General features: G+C 39.7%; 2 protein-coding genes and 2 pseudogenes across 2 annotated transcripts; all 4 read left to right on the top strand.

Annotated features, from left to right (window-relative positions):
* The first annotated feature begins 1,427 nt into the window (after positions 1-1,427).
* LOC131310682 (cytochrome P450 736A117-like) lies at positions 1,428-3,400 on the top strand. The gene is made up of 2 exons (XM_058337844.1): positions 1,428-2,382; positions 2,655-3,400. The coding sequence occupies exons 1-2, from the start codon at positions 1,435-1,437 to the stop codon at positions 3,255-3,257; spliced, it is 1,551 nt and encodes a 516-aa protein (XP_058193827.1). The 5' UTR covers positions 1,428-1,434; the 3' UTR covers positions 3,258-3,400.
* A 2,491-nt stretch (positions 3,401-5,891) lies between these two features.
* LOC131309641 (cytochrome P450 71A6-like) lies at positions 5,892-6,999 on the top strand. The gene is made up of 3 exons (XM_058336248.1): positions 5,892-6,077; positions 6,398-6,697; positions 6,841-6,999. The coding sequence occupies exons 1-3, from the start codon at positions 5,892-5,894 to the stop codon at positions 6,997-6,999; spliced, it is 645 nt and encodes a 214-aa protein (XP_058192231.1).
* Positions 7,000-9,986: 2,987 nt separating this feature from the next.
* On the top strand, positions 9,987-12,649 carry LOC131309640 (cytochrome P450 736A117-like; annotated as a pseudogene).
* A 2,467-nt stretch (positions 12,650-15,116) lies between these two features.
* LOC131310690 (cytochrome P450 736A117-like) lies at positions 15,117-17,465 on the top strand (annotated as a pseudogene).
* Positions 17,466-20,507: the final 3,042 nt, after the last annotated feature.

The raw sequence follows: 20,507 nt of genomic DNA, 5'->3' as shown, positions 1-20,507 counted from the left end.
GTTAGAGCAAATAGATAGCCACAAGCCTGTTACTATTCCTGACCTTCAGGGAGAGATAAATACTTTAAAAACAGAAATAAAGCTGTTAAAGTCATCACAAAATTCTTGAGTAGCTTTGGTTTGAAATGACTTTAACAGCTTTATACGGTGCAAAAAAAATCGAAAAATTATTTTTCATTTACATTAATTTTGAGTTTGAAAATATAAAATAAGTACTTATTTTTTAAGAAGGTATTCTGGAATGGAAGATTTCGGATCCTCAAGTAGATATATATGGACGTTAATTGGTTGTGTTATTGAATTTTTTTTCTAGGCCAAAAGGGGGAGGAGGTGGCCGACCAAACATAGCAACCCTTTTTAGGGTATGAGCGGAGCGCACATATATAGGAACTCCGCATCAACGGCGGGCTCTGGTAATGGGCAAAGAGCCATATATAGCAACTACTGTCCCGTCAAGGACTAGTGGACCACAGTCGGACTTCGCTGGAGGACTAAGTTTGAGAGGACATTGTTAGTACGAATCAAACCCAAACCCTATGGGAGTGAGCCATCCATTAATGCCACGTGCGGCTGATAGCCTGATATACTAGTTGTGGAGGGAAGCCAGGCCAATAGAGCGCAGGGTAGATCGATTAGTTAGAATAAAACGCTTTCAATTTCACTAATCTTAGTTGTTAGGAGTATGTTTTAGTTGATCCTCCTCCATCCTTATATGTTGCAACAATTTCATGACAATAGGTCTTGGGCTAAAACGGCAAATGAAAACAAAGGAGAGAGACTTGGGCCGTTTGGGTTCTGTCTTCTAAATGGCATCGTTTGAGCATCAATTTTTTTTTTTTTTTGATATTTTGAAAACAAAACAAAAAGTGAAGTGTCATTAGCTACAAAAATGATGAGGTGGGCCTCCCTTTTGAGTGGGTGTGTGCATGTATTTGGACTAATAAGTTAGGTGACTTATTTTTTTGTTTTTATTTAATTTATTTTGCATTTGTGTGTTTTGCGTTAAACTTTTGTGACTTATTGATTCGTCTCGTCAAGAGGAATCGAAAAAAGAAAAAAAATATGATCAAAACTCACATTTTTTTGAATAAAGACAAAAATAAGTCAATAAATCCGCTTATTTTTACTTATTTTTATTTTTTTGAAAAAAATTATGAGTTTCGATCAAAATTTTTTAATTTTTCGATTTTTCTTGCCGAGACGAATCAATAAGTCACAAAAGTTTGATACAAAACTAAAAAATGCTGAAAAAATGTACATAAAGGACAAAAAATAAGTAAAAAGCAGTCCCAATATTTACGCAACCCGACTTTTCTTGGCCTAAGTTTTGACAAATTTGCTTGTGCGCGACTTTTCTTGAATAAGGGCAAAGGGAGTAAGGTTATAAATTTCCTATAAATAACTGTCCCAATATTGATGCAACCCGCACCACACATGCATACAGGGTATATTGGAACCAGAGCCATGCATTTCTCACTGTACCCCTTCATCTTCTCTCTCCTTCCCTCGTTTCTCTTCCTAGTTTTCCTTCTCAAATGGCTCTCCATCACCGCCCGACCACCGCGCAAAAACCCACCCCCGTCCCCCCGAAAGCTCCCTTTGATCGGAAACCTCCACCAAATGGGCCCCTTCCCCCACCGCTCCCTCCACTCCCTCTCCCAAGTCCACGGTCCCTTAATGCTCCTCCATTTCGCCGCCGCCCCCGTCCTAATCGCCTCCTCCTCCTCCGCAGCCCGTGACATCATGAAAACCCATGACCTTATCTTCTCCAACCGACCCAAATCGACAATTTTTGAAAAACTCATGTATGGAGCGAAGGATGTGGCTTTCAGCCCTTACGGTGAGTATTGGAGGCAGATGAAGAGCATCTGCGTCGTTCAACTTCTAAGCAACAAGCGAGTCCAATCCTTTCGCGATGTTAGGGAAGAAGAGACGTCGCTCATGATCGAGAAGATTTCGAATTCTGGTTCTGATGTGGTGAATTTGAGCGAACTGATTGAGGAGTTAACGGGGGACGTGGTGTGTAGGGTGGCGTTGGGGCGGAAATATGGCAGCGGCGGCGAAGGAGGAGGAGGAGGGGGGAGGAGGGGATTTAAGGATGTTTTGGGGGAGTTGGTGGAGTTACTGGGGTTTTTTGATATTGGAGATTTTGCCCCATGGCTGAAGTGGGTGAATAGAGTAAATGGGGTGTATGGGCGAGCGGAGAGACTTGCTAAGGAGTTGGATGAGTTTTTGGAGGGTGTGGTGGAAGAGCATGAGGGTAGAGAGAGAAAGGTAGGAGAGGAGGGAGGGCATGATTTTGTGGATGTGTTGCTTGAAGTCCAGAGAGAGAACGTGGCTGAGATGCCTATTCATAGAGATAGCATCAAAGCTATTATTTTGGTAAGGCCTGAATCTCTGTTCTTTACGACTATCTCGTTGAAAAAATATTTAATGCTCCTGGAATAATGTTGAGCACGAATATCTTATTTTGTATTGACCAATTGTTTTGTAGCCTTGTTATTTTATATCATACTTCAATTACTTTCTATGATTTTTGAACAACGGTAACTATTAACTTGGTGTCAAAGAGAATCTTCTTATCTATCCTTTATTTGTCTCCTTATCAAATAAACAAATAAAAATATTTACTAAATTGTTTTTTTTCCTAGCAGGATGTATTTTCTGCTGGAACTCATACTACATCCACAGCCCTAGAATGGGTAATGACAGAGCTCTTAAAACATCCTCAAGCCATGAAAAAACTCCAAGCTGAAGTTCGACTTATAGCCCAACCCAACCATCCTGTAATTGAGGATGATCTAGACCAGATGCCATACCTAAAAGCCGTGATCAAAGAGACTTTACGCCTCCACCCTCCAGGTCCCCTTATTGTGCCCCGGGAGTCAACCAAAGACGTCCAAGTAATGGGCTACGACATTGCGGCCGGGACACGCGTGCTCATCAACGCTTGGGCAATCGGGCATGACCCAACGTCATGGGACGAGCCCGAGGAGTTTAGGCCCGAGAGGTTTTTGAACTGCCCGGTCGATTTTAAAGGACAAGATTTCGAGTTGATTCCGTTCGGAGCCGGGAGGAGGGGGTGCCCGGGCATTCAGTTCGCGGTGGCGATTGACGAGTTGGCTGTTGCAAATCTAGTGCACAAGTTTGATTTTGCACTGCCTGCTGGGGTGGAGTTGGATGTAAGTGAAGTTGCTGGTATCGCTGTTCACAAAAAGTTCCCTCTGCTTCTTGTTGCAACTCCTTGGTCTTGCTAATTAGTACAATGTTAGATCTTGTTCCGCTAAAAGAAATAAGTACTTATTTTTTAAATTTCAATGACCTGTCTCATAAAACAACAAATAAGTACACTATCAAAACTTTTGATCATTTGTCAACTAAAGCTAGAACCTTGCATGTCTCTTCTTGTGTCTATGTTCCTTATATTGTCTTTGGTGCCGATGTTTTTTTTTGTTGCATTGCAATGGGATCCTCTTCCGTCTCTTAAAGAGATTAAAGGTTCTCTTGAGTTCTTTATGGATCTTTCATTGGAACATTAGTCGCCAACCGTTAATTGATTTATCACGATGAGGACATTGCCCACGTACAAAAGAAATAGTAATACTATATGTTGCTTGATTTGTTTTAAAACAAATTTGTACGTGTTGACGGGAAATTTTTTTTTGTAACAATTCATTGAAAGATAGATGTGTTCTATATATACATTCAAGATGATTTTTAGAGTGACTAATGTTCTTGATGAGCTCTAAAAATCATGAAAATAACAATTAATTGAGATTATTTCCCCCACATCAAGCATCTTTCCAAAACAGAATCCTCCTTCCAATATTTCTAATATTGAAAGTTACGTTGTCTAGAAGGGGTGTTAATTTCCACCAATTTAAAAGCTGTGGACTATAATTTTTTTGTTTTGTTCTTATTCAATTTTTTTTGTTAGTTAATTTTGCGACAAACTTTTATGTATCATTGGTTCGTATCGATGAGAGGAATCGAACAAGTCAAAAATTATGTCTTTTACACGAGTTTTTTTTTGGAAATATCCCAGAAAAAGTCCAAATAGTCAACATTTGGGCCTTTTCTTGGATATTTTCCAAAACAAAAAGGGTAAAAATCAGGATTTTTTTCTTTTCCAATAATACATAAAAATTTTGAGGAAAACTAATAAATGCAATTTTTTTTATAAATAAAGAAAAAAGTTGTTTACAACTTATGGATTAGCAAAAACAGGGCCAAACAAGTCGCTGCATGTCTCAATTTGATCTCCGTCACTATCATTCCAAACTCTAGAAACCTCTTCTATATATTTAGGGAAATGATTTTCACATACTCTTTTTTCATAACGGCACTCCATTTTTTTTGTCTTTTAGTGGAGATTTTGTGTGTATTTTTTTCACTAAAAGACAAGAAAATGAGTTTATTTATAAAAAAAAGATTGTGAAAATTACTATTACCCTATATTTAAATGCGTAGTTGGAAACCAACTTTCCTCATCTACAAATTAATGATTCTTCTACATAATGTTTGTTTAATTATCTTTTCCAAATCTTTGATTGTCGGACAGTATGGCATAATAATGCTTTTGTTTGAGAAAGAACACTCTTCAAATTGCCACTGAGGGACAGATGGACCCATATGGGTCACGCTTTGCGGGGAAAGGGTCCCCTCTCGATTTTGTAAAATTATAGTAATTCTTACATACTCGTATTTTAGTTCTATTCAACATTTAGGATTGTGATTCAATAAAACTACTCTACATTTCATTTATGAAGATTTTTTCCTGATCTGTTTCTTAGAGTGCTAAAATTTCACATCTTTCTGCACAAACGTAAGCCCCTTTTCTAATAATTACAAGATGAAGTTACATAAATCACCAACAATTTGTCATTTAGACCGTACACTCTTTTTCATTTTACCCCTGATCTAAATAATCCCATACTTTGACACTGTATCTATCATTTAGTAGCCTCTTAAGATACTTTTTCATCCATAATTGGACGTCAAACGCCAAGATGACATGCAAATATGAGTAATTTTTGATCATTATGCCCCATTTCACCAAAATATTAGTACAGAACATTTTTTGTCATCAATTATTGACATGTGCAAATCCAAAGTTTAAGGCCAAATTTGGACGGAAGAGGGAGGGGAGAAGTGAAGTGATCCTAAAGGATAAATTAATTAAGGGGGGAAGTTGTAGAGCTTTTTAGATTACGGAGGTAAAATGGAAAGGGGTGACAAATTAAGGGGGTAATCTGCAATTAACCCAATGAAAATCAGTCGCCAAAATCTCTGCGTTTGACACATGTCTCAAAGTCACGACCACATTTTCAAAGAAATATTAGGATACATGATTATTGGTTCATGAAACTGAACATGAAAAAAAATGAATGGTCCAGATTGTACCAGAGCTCTTCATGTTAAGATTAAAAATATTTTAAAATACAAAATGGGTAAAATAAATAGAATATAAAAGTTTAAAAAATGAAAGAAATAGCGGAGTAATTTAGAAAACACCAACAATAATCTAGAAAAGACAAGCACAAGCCAATTGGTCAAAAGTTTAAGGCGAAGTAAATGATTTAACACCAACAATAATTTAGAAAAGACAAGCACAAGCCAATTGGAAAAATGAAAGAAATAGTGGAGTAATTTAGAAAGGACGTGGCTTTCAGCCCTTATGGCGAGTACTGGAGGCAGATGAAGAGCATCTGCATCCTCCAACTGCTGAGTAACAAGCAAGTCCAATCCTTTCACGATGTTAGGGAAGAAGAGACGGTGCTTATGATCGAGAAGATTTTGAATTCTGGTTCTGATGTGGTGAACTTGAGCGAATTGATTGCATGTGGAGTTGACGGGGGACGTGGTGTGTAAGGTGGCGTTGGGGTGGAAATATGGCACCGTCGGGGGTAGAGGAGGAGGAGAAGGGGGCAGGAGGGGGTTTAAGGCGGTTTTGGGGGAGTTTGTGGAGTTACTGGGGAGTTTTTGACATTGGAGATTTTGTGCCATGGCTTAAGTGGGTGAATAGAGTAAATGGGGTGAGACTTGCTAAGGAGTTGGATGAGTTTTTGGAGGGTGTGGTGGAAGAGCATGAGGGTAGAGAGAGAAAGGGAGGAGAGAGAGAGAGAGAGAGAGAGAGAGAGAGAGAGAGAGAGAGAGAGAGAGAGAGAGAGAGCAAGATTTTGTGGATGTGTTGCTTGAAGTCCAGAGAGAGAACGCTGTGGGGATTCCTATTCATAGAGATAGCGTCAAAGCTTTTATTTTGGTAAGGCCTCAATCTCTCTTCTTTATGAACAATCGAGAAATTATTCAATACTCATGGGGTAATGTTAAGCACGAACCTAGACCATACATCGTGCTCAACGTTACTTCTTCTTTTTTTTTTTTTTTTGTCTTGTAGGATGTATTTATTGCTGGAACTGATACTACATCCACAACCCAAGAATGGGCGATGACAGAACTCTTAAAATATCCTCAAGCCATGAAAAAACTCCAAGCCGAAGTCAGAAGAATAGCCCAACCCAACCAACCTATAATCGAGGACGATCTAGACCAGATGCCTTACCTAAAAACTGTGATCAAGGAGACGCTACGCCTCCATCCTTCGGCTCCCCTTATCTCGCCCCGGGAGTCGACCAAAGATGTCCAAGTAATGGGCTACGACATCATGGCTGGGACACGCGTGCTCGTCAACGCTTGGGTGATCTGCGGGATCTGGTGTCGTGGGACGAGCCTGAGGAGTTTAGGCCTGAGAGGTTTTCGAACCGTCCGATCAATTTCAAAGGGCAAGGTTTCGATTTGGTTCTGTTTGGAGCAGAGAGGGGGGGGTGCCCGGGGATTTAGTTTACGGAGGCGATCGATGAGCTAGCCGACGCAAATCTTGTGCATAAGTTTGATTTTGCATTGCCTGATGGGGTGGAGTTGGATGTGAGTGAAGGTGGTGGTATGATTGTTCATAAAAAGTTCCCTCTACTTCTTGTTGCAACTCCTTGGTCTTGCTAATTGGAGTACCATGTGAAAATACTTAAGGCTCCTATTATTGTAGTATGTATGAAACATATATCAACTTTAAATTCAAAAAGCTCATCTCCACCGTAGCAACTATGATTGTTATAGTTAATAAAATTCGATAAAGACATACCATTTAGAAACTACCATATTTCCAATAAGACCTTATAGAATCAAAGTTGTCAATTGATTATGTTACTTTTCACGGCAATATCATGGTTTCAAATATCTAAATTCTTGGTAAAACTCATCCTCATAAATATGACCATGTTGTTTGTATTCCAAGAATTTTTCTAATTTTTTTTCGATGAAAATAATGCATACTCCTAATTTACTTCATGTGTATCCATCCAAATACCTGGGCAAAATACTTTTCTTCGAAACAAACAGAGCCGTCTTGTTAATAATCAGCTGTTCTCCAACCCATTTCCTGCTAAATACCCACTCGTTTCGTGCCAACCATTAACAACCAAAGAGACCCAGCAGTTCTTTGCGCTTAGCCCCAGAGGCTGATTCCATTTACCCTAATCCACATTTCTCCCAACCGTGCCTCCACCATCGTCTCCGGTCTGTAGCGAAAACGGGGATAGTAACCACACTCTTCACACCTAAACAGCATGTGTGAGGTGGTTTATGTTGAGATTTGTCTCACATCGGTTAATTATCTCCTCCAAAACTAGTATATGAGTCTGGGCAGCCTCTCCACTATTTGCTAAATAGTTTAGAGTTTGATACTTTAACATGGTATCAGAGCTAGAATTTCGGAGAATTTCTTCCCTTTGTTTGTGCCATAAGTGCACCGTTATTTGTTGTGATCCAAGTGTTATATTGATCATTTATTTACCTCTTCACGTGCGGGTCGGAGGTTACACGTGCGGGAGAGTTTTGGGATTTGTCCCACATCAGTTAATTATCTCCTCCAAAACTTATATATGAGTCTGTGTGACCTCTCCACTCTTGTCTCTTGGCCAATTAATTTAGAGTTGGATGCTTTAACAGTTTCAACCTCCAACCCACAAACAGGACCGATCATCTCCACTGGCACCTTAATTTCTCCGCATCGAAATAGCAATGATTAACCGAAGCGCATATCATTAAAACTGTGCAGTTCCAAATTTTATGGTCGCACTGATCCTATCAGCATCTCCGTTATTAAAAACTGACCTCACTAGCTAGTGTCTCCCTCCTCCTTCCAAGTCTTCCCTTCATTATCAACAAGCCGTGTTTCCAGTTAGGAAAAGCGGAAAAAAACGGAGGCGTTTTTTTGCAAGTCATCAGAAAGTTTCAATATTTTTTATCATTTCGTTTACTCTAACAAAACAACTAACAACTTCAAAAAAAATAAATTTCACTCATATACTTATTAACAACTTATTCACTAGTGAAAACAACTTGACATTTTTTACTGACTTCACTACAACAAAAAACACATTTGGTGACATAAAAATGTCACCAAAAGTCTAAATTTTGTCACCCATTATCTTTGGTGACACAAGAAGATGTGTCATTGTATCCATGACACTGAAAGTCAAGGGTGACAAAATGTGTAGTTGTAAACAGTAACAAAAATTTGATGCCACAGAAGACAGATTTTCCGTGACACAATTGTCACCGAAAGTAACAGTGACAACAATATAGTGTCACGAAAGAGGGACTTTTTGCGACAAAGGTGATTATGTCACGAAAAGTAACGATGACAACACCATGCTGTCACAGAATAGAGATTTTTCTGTGATAAAAGTTGTCACCAAAAGTATCTACCATGACAACTAATTATATGTCACCAATTACCCATCGTAGTGATAGTATATATAACCGTGACAATCTCTTTTATCGACCGGAAACAACAAACAGCTTTTCAACAACAACAAAAAAAAATTCTCCAAAATTTTCCTTAATGAAAACACCCCGAAGGTCACTCACCATTTTACCCTGCTTAATGTATAGGTGTTTGTGTATGTGTTTGGTTTTAAAAAAAATTTACGAAGAATTTTGTTAGACCAGTGTTACACATACGTACAACTTAAAACACAACTCAAAAATACACAATCACATTCGAAATTCTTTTCAATGCCGGTGAGTCCACATCCAACTAACGATTCGGACACGTGTCTTTTAAAGTTTTGTGAAAAACACAATCTGAATTTGTCAGCCACCTTTGTTTTTTCGCCTTTTATTTTGGACCGTACGTACACTTCCCATTCATTGTCTTTGTACTTGTCTGATTCACATGCGCATCACAACTCCAATAATGTTCTATCCACATCACTCGCTGTCTTCTTTTTACTATTTTTAGGGTTCTTCGGAAATTCCTCTCAACAATGTCGTGTGCACTCAAGAATATTAAAACACAGAATTGGTAAAATAAAAGAATAGTATAAAAGTTGGAAAAATGAAATAAATAGTGGAGTAATCTAGAAAACACCAACACAAGCACTTGCCAATTTGTCAAAAGTTACGCAAAGGAAAGAGAAATTTTTTGATACCGAGGTTACCACGTGGCTATGCTCACGTGGTGTCCGAACAGTCCATTTAGACTGTCCAAAAATATGTTGGACGACCCAAATTAAAACATTCTCTCTCCTATCACCCCATCACTCTCTTTCCTCTTTATCTCTTCTTTTTCTCTCTCCAAATTTAAGTCGTCCAAAACCCAAATGGACAGTCCGGATGTGCCGAGCAGACACCACGTAGTACCCACCCGACACTGAAAAATTCCTCCAAAGGAAATAATTGCTCTTCATAAAAATAAAAATAAAAAGCTCTCCTTTTATTCATTGAGACTCATTTTTTGTCTTTAGTCCCCAGAAAGTAACAAATTGCTTTTTATAAAGAAAAAATAGCTCAAGAGATAAGAGTAATTTTTAAAATTTTCATGAATGAAAGTAAAAAAAAATTTCAATAAATAAAAAAAGAGCGTGAAAATCATGTTCGTCTTACAAAACCCGACTTGGTATAAAGTATATACTGTTCCAATATTCATGCACCCACTGACCCACACCACATATGCATATATTGCAGACAGCTTTTCAAAATTTGTTGCGGAGACTCATCAAACAACCATCGGTGCATTTCTCTTACACCCCTTCATCTTCTCTCTCCTTCCCCTGTTTTTCTTCCTAGTTTTCGTTCTCAAATGGCTCTCTATCACCGCCCGACCACCGCACAAAAACCCACTGCCGTCTCCCCGAAAGCTCCCTGTGATCGGAAACCTCCACCAAATCGCCCCTTCCCCCACCTCTCCCTCCACTCCCTCTCCCAAGCCCACGGCCCCTTAATGCTCCTCCACTTTGCCGCCGCCCATGACATCATGAAAACCCACGACCTTATCTTCTCCAACCGACCCAAATCTACCATTTGCAAGAAAATCATGTACGGAGCGAAGGATGTGGCTTTCAGCCCTTACGGCAAGTATTGGAGGCAGATGAAGAGCATCTGCGTCGTCCAACTACTAAGCAACAAGCAAGTCCAATCCTTTCACAACGTTAGGGAAGAAGAGACGGTGCTCATGATTGAGAAGATTTCGGGTTCTTGTTCTGATGTGGTGAATTTGAGCGAACTGATTGTAGAGTTGATGGGGGACATGGTTTATAGGGTGGCGTTGGGCGAAATGCGTTGGCATCGGGGGTGGCAAGAGGGGGTTTAAGGAGGTTTTGGGGAGTTCGTGGAGCTACTGGAGGTTTTGTGATAGTGGAGATTTTGTCCCATGGCTGAAGTGGGTGAATAGAGTAAATGAGGTGTATGGAAGAGTGGAGAGACTTGCTAAGGAGTTGGATGAGTTGTCGGAGGGAGCGGTGGAAGAGCATGAGAGTAGAGAGAGAAAGGAAGGAGAGAGAGAGAGCAGGATTTTGTGGATGTGTTGCTTGAAGTCCAGAGAGACGTGGCTGGGATGCCTATTCATAGAGATATAGCGTCAAAGCTCTAATTTTGATAAGGCTTGAATCTCTCTTTTTCATGATTGTCTACTCAAAAAATTATACAATGCTCTGGGGCTAATGTTGAGCACGAATCTAGATCATACATCGTGCTCAATCTTAGTTTAATTTTATTTTTTTCACATGCTCAGCCTTATTTTATTTATTTTTTTTTTTACACTTTCTTTTTCTCATGCTCAACCTTATTTCAGAGTATTATATTGGATATCTTATGTCGAGTCCTCAGGAACAAGAGACTGGCGCGCCTATGAGATTGGACTTAGATCATCTTAAATTTGTATTGAGCACTTGTTTAGTTGCCTTGTTATTTTAATGCTACGATTTCAATTACTAGTTCAATTATTTTTTACGATTTCTGAGCAAATGTTAAGGATTAGAGAAATAAATTATACATGGACTCTCAGTGTAGAAGGACCAATAAAAAAGAAGACAACTCAGCGTGGGAATTGGGACACTGTTGAAAAATGTTCTTTTGGATGCTATGGAGCAAAAACTTGATTATGAGAGCTTTAAAGACAAATTTTAATGGGAAAAATACGAATTACCTTCCTGAGGTTTGTCCGTTTGGCACATGATCCTCCTGAGTTTTATTAAAGACTACATCGCCCACCTGTGATTTTGGAGTAAAGTGCAACTCCTAACTCCGTTAACGGTAAAAGTAAAAAGACCATGCTACCCTTTTCTTAAATAAATACTGTAGCTTTTACTCGCCTTAACGCGTTGAGAGAGAGAGAGAGAGATGTGGAAATTTGGGGCAAATTGAGTCCGAGTGAAACGCAGATAAGCCAAATCCAACTCAAGTGATTGAAGAAGCATATCGTAAGCAAAATGGAGTTGCATTAAACCAGAAGATTGAATAGCCAAAGGATTTGAGTTTATAATGATTACTAGTTGTATCCTTTTTCTAGTGTATAGCTTTTTATAATCAATCAAAAACAGAACTGGTGGCTTATTTAGGCTTATTTGAGTTTTTTTTGTTGTAATGTAAGATGTATTTGCTGCTGGAACTGATACTACATCCACAGCCCAAGAATGGGCAATGACAGAACTCTTAAAACATCCTCAAGCCATGAAGAAACTACAAGCCGAAGTTCGAAGAACAATCCAACCCAACCAGCCCATAACTGAGGACGATCTAGACCAGATGCCCTACCTAAAAGCCGTGATCAAGGAGACTCTACGCCTCCACCCTCCAATTCCCCTTCTCGTGCCTCGGGAGTCGACCAAAGACGTCCAAGTAATGGGCTATGACGTTGCGGCCGGGACGCGCGTGGTCGTCAATGCTTGGCCGATCGGGCCGGATCCGGGATCGTGGGACGAGCCCGAGGAGTTTAGGCTTGAGAGGTTTTCGAACAGTCTGGTTGATTTTAGAGGGCATGATTTCGAGTTGATTCCATTCGGAGCGGGGAGGAGGGGGTGCCCGGGGATTCAGTTTGCGGCGGCAGTCGATGAGCTGGCCGTCGCAAATCTTGTGCACAAGTTTGATTTTGCATTGCCTGATGGAGTGGAGTTGGATGTGAGTGAAGTTGCTGGTATCACTGTTCACAAAAAGTTGCCTTTGCTTCTTGTTGCAACTCCTTGGTCTTGCTAATTGGAGTACCATGTGAAAGTACGTAAAGCTCCTATTATTGCACTCCCTTAGTTTATTTTAAATGTTTTCTGTGTAAAGTCGTGTCTTTTGACTCTTAAAAAAGTCATATTTTTTATAATCTTTTTTGGAACTTTTATTTTTTACCGTTTGGAAATATTCATTGAGATCTTTTAAATGGTGCAAAACAAAGTTAAAAATTAATTTCGAAAGCGTTTTATTTTTTATGTCAAAGTTACATGGTCTCCCGTATGGAGCATTTAAATTAATTGAGACGGAGGGAGTAATATGTATGAAACATGTATCTGTATTTTCATGAGTACAGATTGGATATAATAGTAATACTGGCACATTTTGAGAGTTTTCTATATAATTTTGATGATTCTTATCTTGTTCTGGAAAGAAAAGAAAATGTGATAAACTGCACAATAATAATAATTTAGGGAGAGATGCGGGTACGTGTACCCGAGTGTTCATGACACAAGAAATTGGTAAAAGTTTGGTCAATTGTTAACATAAAAATTTATTTATCTCTAGGCAGATTGATTAATTGTATTAGAGTTGATAAGGGTCAACTTACCACCAAAGGAGATAAATCTCCTCTCCCACACTATCAATCTTTTCTCCACCTTATCTACCACAGGTTGCCAAGTTTGAATTTTTCTAGGATTAGCACCAAGTGGGAGCCCAAGGTAATTCAATGGGAGAAATCCCACACGACACTCTATCACATGAGCTAATACTTCCACGTCCTGTTCTAGACATTTCACTGGACACTAGCAGAAAGCCCAAAATAAAATTAAAGCAAAACACTGTATGGACTGACTCCAAATGAGTTACATGGTAGCTACCGGAAGATTTCGAACATAAAACTATTGGGAGGCAGCATTTAGAGTTGATTTATTGTGTAACAAAAAACAAGCAACTGGGGCAAGACTAATCGTGCTATACGCGGTCGCATCTGACTCCTTGATATCTACGAGATTCATTTCTTTTTGAGAAATTTTTGGGTGGCTACTACGAGGCCGTACCCACATGATCTCCGAGCAGCGTATCTGGATTGTTCAAAAGGATATTGAACGGTCCAAATTGAAACACTCTCTCTCCTCTCACCCCACCACTCTCTCTCCTCTTTCTCTTTTCAAATTTGAGCCGTCTAAAATTGAAATGGACAGCCTGAATGCACTCCTCAGGCACCACGTGGTGCCCGCTTGGCATCCAAAAATTTCTCATGCGAAAAAAATCAATCTACTTAGATATCTATAGGTACATGAATTCAGGGCCTCCAGGTCCAGGGCCATCACTTCTGCTGATCCTTGTGTAATGCCTCTTCGGAAGTCATCGAACATGACTAAAGAAAACTGTTGGGCCCGGATTGATTTTTTTGCATGTGTCTCTTCCACACTGTATTCTCAGAACATGACTAAAGAAAAGTGTTGGATCCGGAGTGTTCGTATGGATTTGGTTACACAATGTCATTCCCAATGATCACTCTAAAAATAAACTTGCGGGTGCAATATTGAATGCCATAAAAGATTTAATTGAAGTGCTCCCTTACACCAATTGATTTTAGGAGAGATATATGGTGGAAAAACGGTCTGACAAAAAAAATCAAGTACATATCAAGGATAAAGGTACGAACATGTCTCCCCTTTGAGAGTGACATTATCAATGACCTTTTTTATACCACGGTCAGGTTTTGCCAGCACGAAAAATGATTTTCACACCCCTTCTTTTATTCATTGATGATACTTTTTTTTCTTCTTCTCTTATTCATGTAAATTTACAAAATTGTCATTTCCATGTCAATGAAGCATAGTTTTAAATATCGGCCGATACGGTACGTATCGGCCGGTTCGTACCGGTATTTTGGACTTCCGGTTCGGATATGGGCCGATATATCGGTGAGACTGAAATTCACAGGCGAATCGGCCGGTTCCCGATACGTATCGGTATATAACCAATTTTTGGACCGGTATGGCCGGTACGGCCGGTTCGTATCGGTTCGGAAAAAAAAAAATTTCTTATTGAAACTTCAATGTTTATTTTAATGTCTTTATCTTATTTTTGCTATTTATGTCAATTATATCGAAACTTATAATGTTGCATTTTTCTCATATTTGTAAAATCTTATTGACTTGCGGGTTTTGATAAATTATCGGATATTTCACATGAAGAGAATGGGCTATTACATGTCTTAAATTAATTAAAATGTGATAATTTAAGCCAATGTTTGGGGCAAAAGTATATTTTTCAAGTTTTATACATGTTGCTGATGATTTTTAAAAATTTACGACCGCGACACCCGATTCCCGCGACGTATCACCGATATGTCCCGATACCAATATACCGCGACCGATACCGCGACGGCGACCGATACCGCGATTTAAAACTATGCAATGAAGTAAATTCACAAAGGCTTTTTCTCTCTAGCACGGTCGTCTCATCTTGGCCCATGTCAATAAAGTAAATTTCCCCATTTGTTTTTCTACTCTTTCATAATTTTGTCATGGAAAATTATGTACCCCACTGTCTTATTTCCTTTGCTTGCGCTTGACAAATTTGTACGCCACTGTCTTTTTGCTTGACAAATTTCCTATAAAAAACTGTCCCAATGTTCATGCAACCCGCACCACACATGCATACAGCGTATACGTATTTTCAAAATTTGTTGCAACCAGAGCCATGCATTTCTCACTATACCCCTTCATTTTCTCTTTCCTTCCCTTGTTTCTCTTCCTAGTTTTCCTTCTCAAATTGCTCTCCATCACTGCCCGACCACCGCACAAAAACACACCGCCGTCTCCCCAAAAGCTCCCTTTGATCGGAAACCTCCACCAAATGGGCCCCTTCCCCCACCGCTCCCTCCACTCCCTCTCCCAAGCCCACGGCCCCTTAATGCTCCTCCACTTCGCCACCGCCCCCGTCCTAGTCGCCTCCTCCGCCACCGCTGCCCGTGACATCTTGAAAACCCACGACCTTATCTTCTCCAACCGACCCAAATCGATCATTGGCAATAAAATCTTGTACGGAGCGAAGGATGTGGTTTTCAGCCCTTACGGTGATCAGTATTGGAGACAGATGAAGACCATCTGCATCCTCCAACTACTAAGCAACAAGCGAGTCCAATCCTTCCACAACGTTAGGGAGGAAGAGACGGTGCTTATGATCGAGAAGATTTTAGATTCTGGTTCTGATGTGGTGAATTTGAGCAAACTGATTGTGGAGTTGATTGCGAACGTGGTGTGTAGGACAGCAATGGGGCGGAAATACGACGGCGTTGGGGGCAGAGAAGGAGGGGCGAGGAGGGGATTTAAAGAGGTTTTGGGGAAGGCTTCGGAGTTATTTGGGGTTTTGGATATTGGAGATTTTTTACCATGGCTTAAGTGGGTGAATAGAGTAAATGGGATGTATGGGAGAGCGGAGAGACTTGCTAAGGAGTTGGATGAATTTTTGGAGGGCGTGGTGGAAGAGCATGAGGGTAGAGAGAGAAAGGGAGAGCAGGATTTTGTGGATGTTTTGCTTGAGATTCAGAGAGAAAATGTGGATGGTATTCCTCTTCAAAGAGATAGCATCAAAGCTCTTATTTTGGTATGACCTGAATTCCTGTTCTTTAGGAATTACGACTGTTTAGTCAAGAAATTATTCAATGCTCTTGGGGTAATGTTGAGCACGAATCTCTTATTTTTGTATTGACCAATTGTTTAGTAGCCTTGTAATTTTATAATTCAATTACTTTCAATGATTTCTGAACAAGGGTAAGGATTAACTTGGTGTCAAAGAGATTCTTATCTATCCTTTATTTGTCTCAATCCTTATCAAATACATAATAAACAAATAACAATATTTACTAAATTGTACTCCCTCCGTCCCAAAAAAAATGACAATTTTTGAAATTCGTGTTATTTTTCATCGCTTATATCTTTCAATCTATAATGTTTTTCATGAGTTTGAAAACTTTGTATAATTGAATTAATCGAGAACTATCGAATAAGATCCATATTGCATATTTTTTGAGATCCATATTGAAAGATATAAGGAGTTGAAATTGGCACGGATATCAAAAATTGACATTCAATTTGGGACGGAGGGAGTAATTTTTTTGGTCTTGCAGGATATATTTGTTGCTGGAACTGATACTTCATCTGCAACCATAGAATGGGTAATGACAAAGCTCTTAAAACATCCTCAAGCCATGAAAAAACTCCAAGCCGAAGTTCGACTTATAGCCCAACCCAACTAGCCTGTAACTGAGGACGATCTAGACCAGATGCCCTACCTAAAAGCCGTGATCAAGGAGACTCTACGCCTCCACCCTCCGCTTCCCCTTCTCGTGCCTCGAGAGTCGACCAAAGACGTCCAAGTAATGGGCTACGACGTTGCGGCCGGGACGCGCGTGGTCGTCAACGCTTGGTCGATTGGGAGGGATCCGGCGTCGTGCGATGAGCCCGAGGAGTTTAGGCCCGAAAGGTTTTTGAACAGCCATTCGATCGATTTTAGAGGACATGATTTCGAGTTGATTCCATTTGGAGCAGGGAGGAGGGGGTGCCCAGGGATTCAATTCGCGGCGGTGGTCAATGAGCTGGTGGTTGCAAATCTTGTGCACAAGTTTGATTTTGCACTGCCTGATGGGGTGGAGTTGGATGAGAGTGAAGTTTTTGGTTTGGCTATTCATAAAAAGTTGCCTCTGCTTCTTGTTGCAACTGCTTGGTCTTGCTAATTGGAGTACCATGTGAAAGTACTTCAAGCTCTTATTATGGTAGTATGCATGACACATATGTCTGTATTTTCATGAGTATGTATTGGATATTAATAATAGTGATACTGGGCTGACCCGAAACATATTTTCCAGCACAGGCAGCATTAGATGTTAGTAGACCAGTAGTTAAACTACAAGCGGACTGTAAATCCATCTATTTGAACCAGAGACTTTGCATAGGTGCAAAAGTGTATTGAGAAAAGGGTAACATAGTAAATTTATGTGGATAAAGGCGAGATATATTGTTTGGTCACGAAATGGCTCAAGGACTGAGTGCGGGCGTGTCAAGACTTGTCGCGTCTAACGTAAGGACTGGATGTCCCTTTTTTGACTTTGTAATTGTAGCAGCAAAAGTGCTGTGAGCCTAAGGGCTAGATCACAGTGACAGTTCGTAGTTTTGCCATTACGAGCGTGGACTTCGTAAATTCCTAACTGTGTAGGAAAGAGAGCAACGTAAAAAAAAGGACTTTATTATATCGGAATAACAAAGTCGGGTACAAGGAAAATAAAAACCCGAATTACTTGAAGAAGTAATTGAGTTGAATGTTGAAAAAGTTAATATAGTTGCTTCGCTGAAAAGACTTTAGTTAAGCGCTGGACTTGGTTGGTATGAGAACCCTTTTTTCTCCTTCGGATCTTGTATTTATAGGCCAAAAGCTTCCACGGTTCTGCATGTAAGGGTATCTGCTGGCTCCTCCTTGTGACGCCATGTGTCCCATGATTGAGCTTTTCCCTCCTAAGCAGTGGTTATTGAAAGTTGGCAGGATATGGCACATGTGATTCTTCAATCATGGGTAATTTTCGTGAGACTGAAAGAGAATGGGCCATTTTGACTGGGTCAATGGTCATGTGGCAGAATCCCCTATTAACATATTCCTATTTTTGCTCGTGCAATTCCATCATGGACTTCCACCTTCCAAGGCCAAAATTTGTATTCTTTGGGCTCCAATTTAAATAATAATATAACCCATAGCCCATAATTTCAGAATTTCAACTGTAAACGGATTAAAACTAATTGGGCCCAATCAATTAACACTTTCTTGGCCCATTAATTTTAGTCCAATACATCACTATTTTCGGCCCAATTTTATCGAATTTCAATTAAATGGCTTTTCAGCGCTTGTTTAGGACTGGCTGCCAAAATCGGGTGTTGTGGATTGTAAAAAAAGGGGAGTGTGAAAATTAGTTCCCATAATAAATTATGTAAATTATTATTACAAAACTTTGTTTGTTTGATTTGTGTGCTTCTGGTAGATATCTACAAGAGGTTGAGCCTACCTAAAAAATAAGCACTTATTTATAATTTTCAAACTTAAAAATAATGTATTTACGAAAATAATTTTTCAATTTTTTTTCATCGTTCAAAAGATCTCATTGAGATCTATCCAATAAATCCATATTGCATAAACAAATTATTTTAGTAAGTCTATTATTTTTAACATAAAAAATTGCAAACAAGTACTTATTATTTTTTAAGAAGGCTTAGCGGTACAATAAGAATAAATAGTTTCATGAGGAACATTAAACAGAACCAAACAAAAAGATTACAAACAGAGGCTACTTAGCAAATTGTGTTGAAGTCTTTGAGGGAATTCCATGGCTTTTTTGGGTTGCAACCTAACTTGCTTAAAAGTGCCATTTATTTTGCTGGTGTCTCTACCTCTGATAAGCATGCCTTCACTGACCTCTTGGGAATTTCTGAAGAACAACTGCCAATAAAGTATTTGGGGGTGCCATTGATTAGTACCAGACTCACCTCATCCGACTATGCTGTGTTGAAAGATAAGATTTTGGCTAGAATCCAAAGCTGGACCCAAAAATTTCTTTCTTATGGAGGAAGGGCTCAACTTGTCCAATCTGTCCTCTTCAATATCCAAACTTATTGGAGTGCTATTTTCATTCGTCCTCAAAAAATCACTAAGGAAATTGAAAGTGTGCTTTGTGCCTTTCTTTGGTCTGGAACATAGTTGAAGCATTTTGGTGCAAAGTCAGCTAGTCTTCCTTGTGTGTTCCTAAAAATGAGGGGGGTTTAGGATTTAGATCCATAAAGCAATGGAATAGAGCTGTCATTATGAAACACTTTTGGGCTCTCAGTCAAAAGGCTGACACTTTATGGGTCAAATGGGTGCATGTTTATATTCTTAAAGGTCAGAGTTTGTGGGGGATTCCTATGAAACTTCTTGGGTAATTAGGAATTTGCTGAAGCTGAGATGTCTTTATAAAGATTGGATTAAAGTTGTTATTGGTAATTGCAGGGATACCTTCCTTTGGACTGATAATTGGCACCCTTTTGGAGCTTTGTTTCAGCGGTTTGGGGATTCTGTATGCATAGGGGCAGCGCTTTAAAAGCTAAAGTGTCATCTATCATTGATCATGGTCGGTGGAAATGGCCTAGGCAACGTAATAGAGTTATTATGGACATTATAAGGCATACTCCAGTGGATTTACTCCCTAATCCATCTTTTCATGATAGGGTTGTTTGGACCTTAACCTCGGATGGTAAGTTTTCAGCAAAGTCTGCTTGGGAGGCTTGTCGGCACAGGAATTCCCTTCAACCATGGTATTCTGTTGTGTGGTCTGGTCAGGGAGTGCCTCGATGGAGCTTCATTGTGTGGTTGGCTGTATTGGGAAGACTATCTACTAAGGATAGGTTAGTTGGTTGGGGGCTGGTGGTTCCCCCGTTCTGTTCTTTTTGTTTGGCTGATATGGAATCGCATAGCCATCTCTTCTTTGACTGTCAACTTTCTTCTTTGGTCTGGAAGCAAGTCTTGACTAGGAATGGGATTGCTAGGCCTGTTGAGCCTTTAGCCCAGGAGTTGGATTGGGTAGTCCATCATAGGAAGGGGAAAAACTTACGTGACTCTTTGTATAAACTCTCTTTGGCAGCATCCATTTATACTCTTTGGGGCGAGCGCAACATGAGGATATTTCAAGGTAAATCCAGGAATGAAGGTGCGGTTGCTCTGGATATTTTCAATTCTGTCCGAGCTAAGGTTAGCTCTTGGTCCTCTGTTAGACTTTTAGCTCAAAACAGGAAGTTGTGCGATGAGTGGCTTTTAGATTCTTACATTTTTGCTATTAACAATTGTTGATAGGTCATTTTCAGTTTTGGCTTTGGGGTGTTGGTCATTGTTTGGACCTTTGATGTATTGGTTGTATTGGTTACCAGGGGGATGCCCCTGTTGATTTGTTGTAAGCTTCGTGCTTGTTTTGGTGAAAT

Source organism: Rhododendron vialii, chromosome 12a (genome assembly GCF_030253575.1).
Source record: "Rhododendron vialii isolate Sample 1 chromosome 12a, ASM3025357v1".
NCBI lineage: Eukaryota > Viridiplantae > Streptophyta > Magnoliopsida > Ericales > Ericaceae > Rhododendron > Rhododendron vialii.
The sequence above is the reverse complement of the archived record's forward strand: the minus strand, read 5'-3'. Positions and strand labels throughout refer to the sequence as shown.